General features: G+C 48.4%; 1 protein-coding gene across 1 annotated transcript; it reads left to right on the top strand.

Annotated features, from left to right (window-relative positions):
- Positions 1-306: 306 nt before the first annotated feature.
- Positions 307-1413, top strand: LOC147006975 (uncharacterized; the record flags this gene model as incomplete). The annotated part of the gene is made up of 1 exon (XM_085867697.1): positions 307-1413. A coding segment is annotated over one exon (933 nt), but the record flags the coding sequence as incomplete, so codon positions are not given.
- Between the last annotated feature and the right edge of the window lie 2815 nt (positions 1414-4228).

The following is a 4228-nucleotide window of genomic DNA, read 5'->3' as shown; positions in this document are numbered from 1 at the left end:
GACATCAGGACTAACTGCTTCATTTGTGGAAAATCCAACACTTCCACAAACAAGCTTACACTGGTATCTACAGGAACTGGACAGTCCACCAGAGAAAAAGTTCTGGCAGCAGCTGACAAAAGACAAGACAATAAAATACACATGCGCATGCTTGCCTTTCCAGATGTGTTCGCCTATGATGCCAAGTACCACAGGTTATGCTATTCACACTATATTTCAGAAAGGAACATCACTGCTGCAATTTGTAAATCAGGAGAGGAAACAATGAGCACATTACATGATGAAGCTTTTGTTGAACTGAAATGATATCTGGAACAAACTGTGTTCTCCAAAACTAAGACAGTGACAACCCTCGTTCATCTGAAAGATGAATACGTTGGATATTTGGTTTCACTGGGTACCACGAATGCAGAACAGTATAAAACTTGGAAGTTGAAGGAGCGATTAACTAAATATTATGGTGACCAAATAGTCTGTGTAACATTTGATGGCCACACTGACATCATATGCTCTTCTTCTGTGACCTTATGTGATGCCCTGAGAAAAGCCACGATTCTGCAGAGCATTACTGATGAACCACAATATGAAGACATCCCGTCCGATGTACCATCAGCCACAGATAGTGAAATGCATACTTTGCATGCTGCAGCTGGTATCCCGAGGAAGCACATGGCTGATATCGAGCATGTTGGAAATATGTATGCACCTGTTGAGGAAACAGACATTCAGCACTGTGCAGAATTTGTTCCTAATACACTCTACGACTTTATTCAGTGGTGCACCAGTGAGAAATCACACACGAATGTAACCAGCTGTAGTGATGAAGGTGTTATGAAGAACAACCTGAGGACGATCGCCATTTGTCACAATATAATATCAAGGAGCCGTCGAGTGTACTCCACAATAACGCTTGGTTTGGCCTTGCAGGTTCATCATGAATTGGGAAGCAAGCATCTCATTGACATGCTTCATGAATTAGGACACCGTGTGTCCTATGATGAGGTGAGACGTTTCCTCACGTCTGTGGCTGTTGATCAAACTGCCTCGGAGGATATTTACATCCCCAAAGTTCTTCAAAACCTACGCTGCACCGACGATGACTGCAGGCAGAGCAGAACATGTCATTGTATCTCTGCAGGACTGAGCTGCACTGAATTCTGCTCGTGTAGTGCAGACGATTGTCCAAATGTTGATGATTCTGTTGTCTTTGACGACAGCACTGATGAAGAGCGTGACTGAACTTTAAATGTATTACATGTTTTACTTCATGTAATAGATGTACATAAGTTACAGTGCATGTTATGAATTCATTATCGTCATATGTGAAATAGCTTAGATCAACATGATGTCTATAAAAGTCACTTTCACAATTGTGTCAGAATCTTAAGTCAATTCTTCATGTCGCATATCTGATTCGGGATTTCTATCGGTCAGCATTAGTGGGGCGACATACGATTTCAGTTATAACTATATAATTTCAGTGACAATTATATCATTAGATATATATATTTTTCAAAGGGTAACTAAACTTGGATTATGTTGATGTAACAAGTGTGACTGCAAGTCCAATTTTTTTGAAGTAATTAATGTTTTTGTTGATATTTATTTGTAACACCCGAAGCTGATTCAGGTCAGGTCAGGTATGGGAGCATGTGCCAGAACAGCGCGTCGCTGCGTCCACTTTCCGCCGGTACTCCAGGGGCCTCCGTCTGGCCATCCCCCAGGCAGATGCCAGGCCCATCCCCATCTCCTTGAGATGATGGTCAACCTGCTGCAACCATGAGGCACGTGGTCGGCCCACTGGCCTCCTCCACTCATGAAACTCCCTCGCTGAGAGAATCTGGTGAGCAGGATCAGAGTAAGGAAAACGAGCCACATGTCCATACAGCCGCAGCTGACGCTCACGGACTATGCAGCTAACAAATCTCATCCGAGTCTCTCTCAGCAACCGCTCGTTGGACACAAAATCCGACCAGCAATAGCCAAGGATTCTCCGAAGACACCTGGTACCAAAGGAATTAAGTCTCCGTCTCAGATCCTTGGTCAAAGTCCAAGTCTCGCACCCATAGAGCAAGACTGGAAGTACCAAGGACCTGACGACTCGGACTTTCGTCCTCCCGCACAGGTACCGGCAGTGCCACACCCCATGATCCAGTGAATCCATGACTCCCCAGGCCCGACCCAGACGTCTATTGACCTCCGGCTCACAAACTGCGGAGACATGAATATCACTGCCAAGGTAAGTGAATCTATCCACGACCTCAACATCCTCACCACAAACAGACACAGACAGGACAGCAGCATCCAAGATGTCACCGAAAGCCTGGATCTTAGTTTTGACCCAAGAAATCCGTAATCCCAACGGCTCCGACTCCTCATTCAGCACCTCGAGGGCCCCCAAGAGGATGTCTAAAGTCTCCGCAAAGATGACTGCATCATCTGCAAAATCAAGGTCCGAGATCTTGACATTGCCAAACGATGCACCGCAACTTGATCTCTCCGACATCCTCCCAAAAATCCAGTCCATACAAGTGCTGAAAAGTGTGGGGGCAAGTACACATCCCTGACGAACTCCAGTAACAACTGGAAATAAGTCAGAGATGGTACCACCACACTTCACAGCACTCTCAGTACCAGAGTAGAGTTCAGACATCAGATCGATCAGTTTCGGTGGCACCCCACGAAGACCAAGAATCCTCCAGAGGACATCCCGATTCACTGAATCGAACGCTTTACAGAGATCAACAGAGGCTGCAAGCAGCCCCTGCCAAAACTCTCGTCTGCGTTCGGTAAGGACACGAAGTGCAAGGATACGGTCAATCGTTGATCTCTTTGGTGTAAAGCCTGACTGCTCTGGACGCTGGTGCTCAAGCAGATGGTGGCGAACCCTATCAAGAATTATCCGAGCAAAGACCTTGCCCGGCACTGAGAGCAGCGTCACCCCTCGGTAGTTGTTGCAGTCTTGGCGATCACCCTTCCCTTTCCAGAGAGGGACAACAAGGCCCCTCTTCCAGTCAGTTGGGATGATGCCTGTGTTCCAGGCAGAGCACAAAACTGCATGCAACGACACGAGTGCAGCATTTCCACCAGCCTTGAGAAGTTCAGCATGGATGCCACAGATCCCTGGAGCTTTTCCCCGTTTCAACTGGTTCACCGCAGCCCGTGTTTCCACAAGCGATGGTGGACCACAGTTGATTCGAGGGTCAGCAACAGGGATTGTAACACCCTTGACGTCCAACTCGACAGCTGGGGGATCAGCCTGGTACAACCGCTCAAAGTAACCGGCCCAGCGGGCCTTCACTTCAGACTCCTCTGTAAAGAGCCTACCACTCTCTGCTCGAACTGTAGTGCTCCGAGGGATGGGCTTGGATGAACGTAATGCGCGAATTCCCCTGTAAGCGGGACGAGAATCACCTGTCCACAGGTGATGCTCTACCCCCTCACAGATTCCTCGCACATAGGCCTCCTTGTCCACCCTCAGTGCACGTACAGTTTTACGCCTCAGCTCCCTGAACAGCTCAGCTCTGCCATTCAGCCTGGCCCTGCGACTCTGGTCAATGGTATCCAGTGTCCCTTGAGAGACAAAATTCTTATTTGCCCTGCGGTGAACTCCAAGGCATCCACCGGCAACATCAAGGACGGTGGTCTTGAAGGTGCTCCACAACTCTTCAGGACCCCCCAAAGCACCCAGACCCCCCAAATGTCCACTCAGCCTGTTCGCAAACTCCTCAGCTACTCTCTCATCCCTGAGCTTGGCAACATCCAGCCTCGGCTGGGATGGTACCATTCTCCAGGATTTAAGGTGCAGCTTTAGAGTTGCTACAACAAGCCTGTGGTCAGTATTGAGGAACTGAGCACTCCGGTAGACCCTGCAGTTCTGGATCATCCTCCAAAGACCGTCAATGAGGACATGGTCAATCTCCTTTGCCACACCGCCAGCGTTGGAATACCAAGTCCAGCGATGAGCTTGCGGGCGCTGAAACCATGAACCAGCCACCCTAAGTCCATGACTTCTTGCAAAGTCAAGGAACTTAGTGCTATTCTGGTTCATAGTTCCTGACCCATGGGGACCAACACACACCTCATAACCGTCCCTATCAGTTCCAGTCGATGCATTGAAATCCCCCAAGACTAGAAGTGTATCTCGTCTGGGGCACTGATCAACCACAGACTCGAGTGTGGCGTAGAATGTGTCCTTCACGGTGAGATCACTCGCCTCAGTCGGAGC

This window comes from Eptatretus burgeri, unplaced genomic scaffold (genome assembly GCF_056783735.1).
Source record: "Eptatretus burgeri isolate ZD-2024b unplaced genomic scaffold, Ebu_testis_v1 Ebu_testis_scaffold_932, whole genome shotgun sequence".
NCBI lineage: Eukaryota > Metazoa > Chordata > Myxini > Myxiniformes > Myxinidae > Eptatretus > Eptatretus burgeri.
The sequence above is the reverse complement of the archived record's forward strand: the minus strand, read 5'-3'. Positions and strand labels throughout refer to the sequence as shown.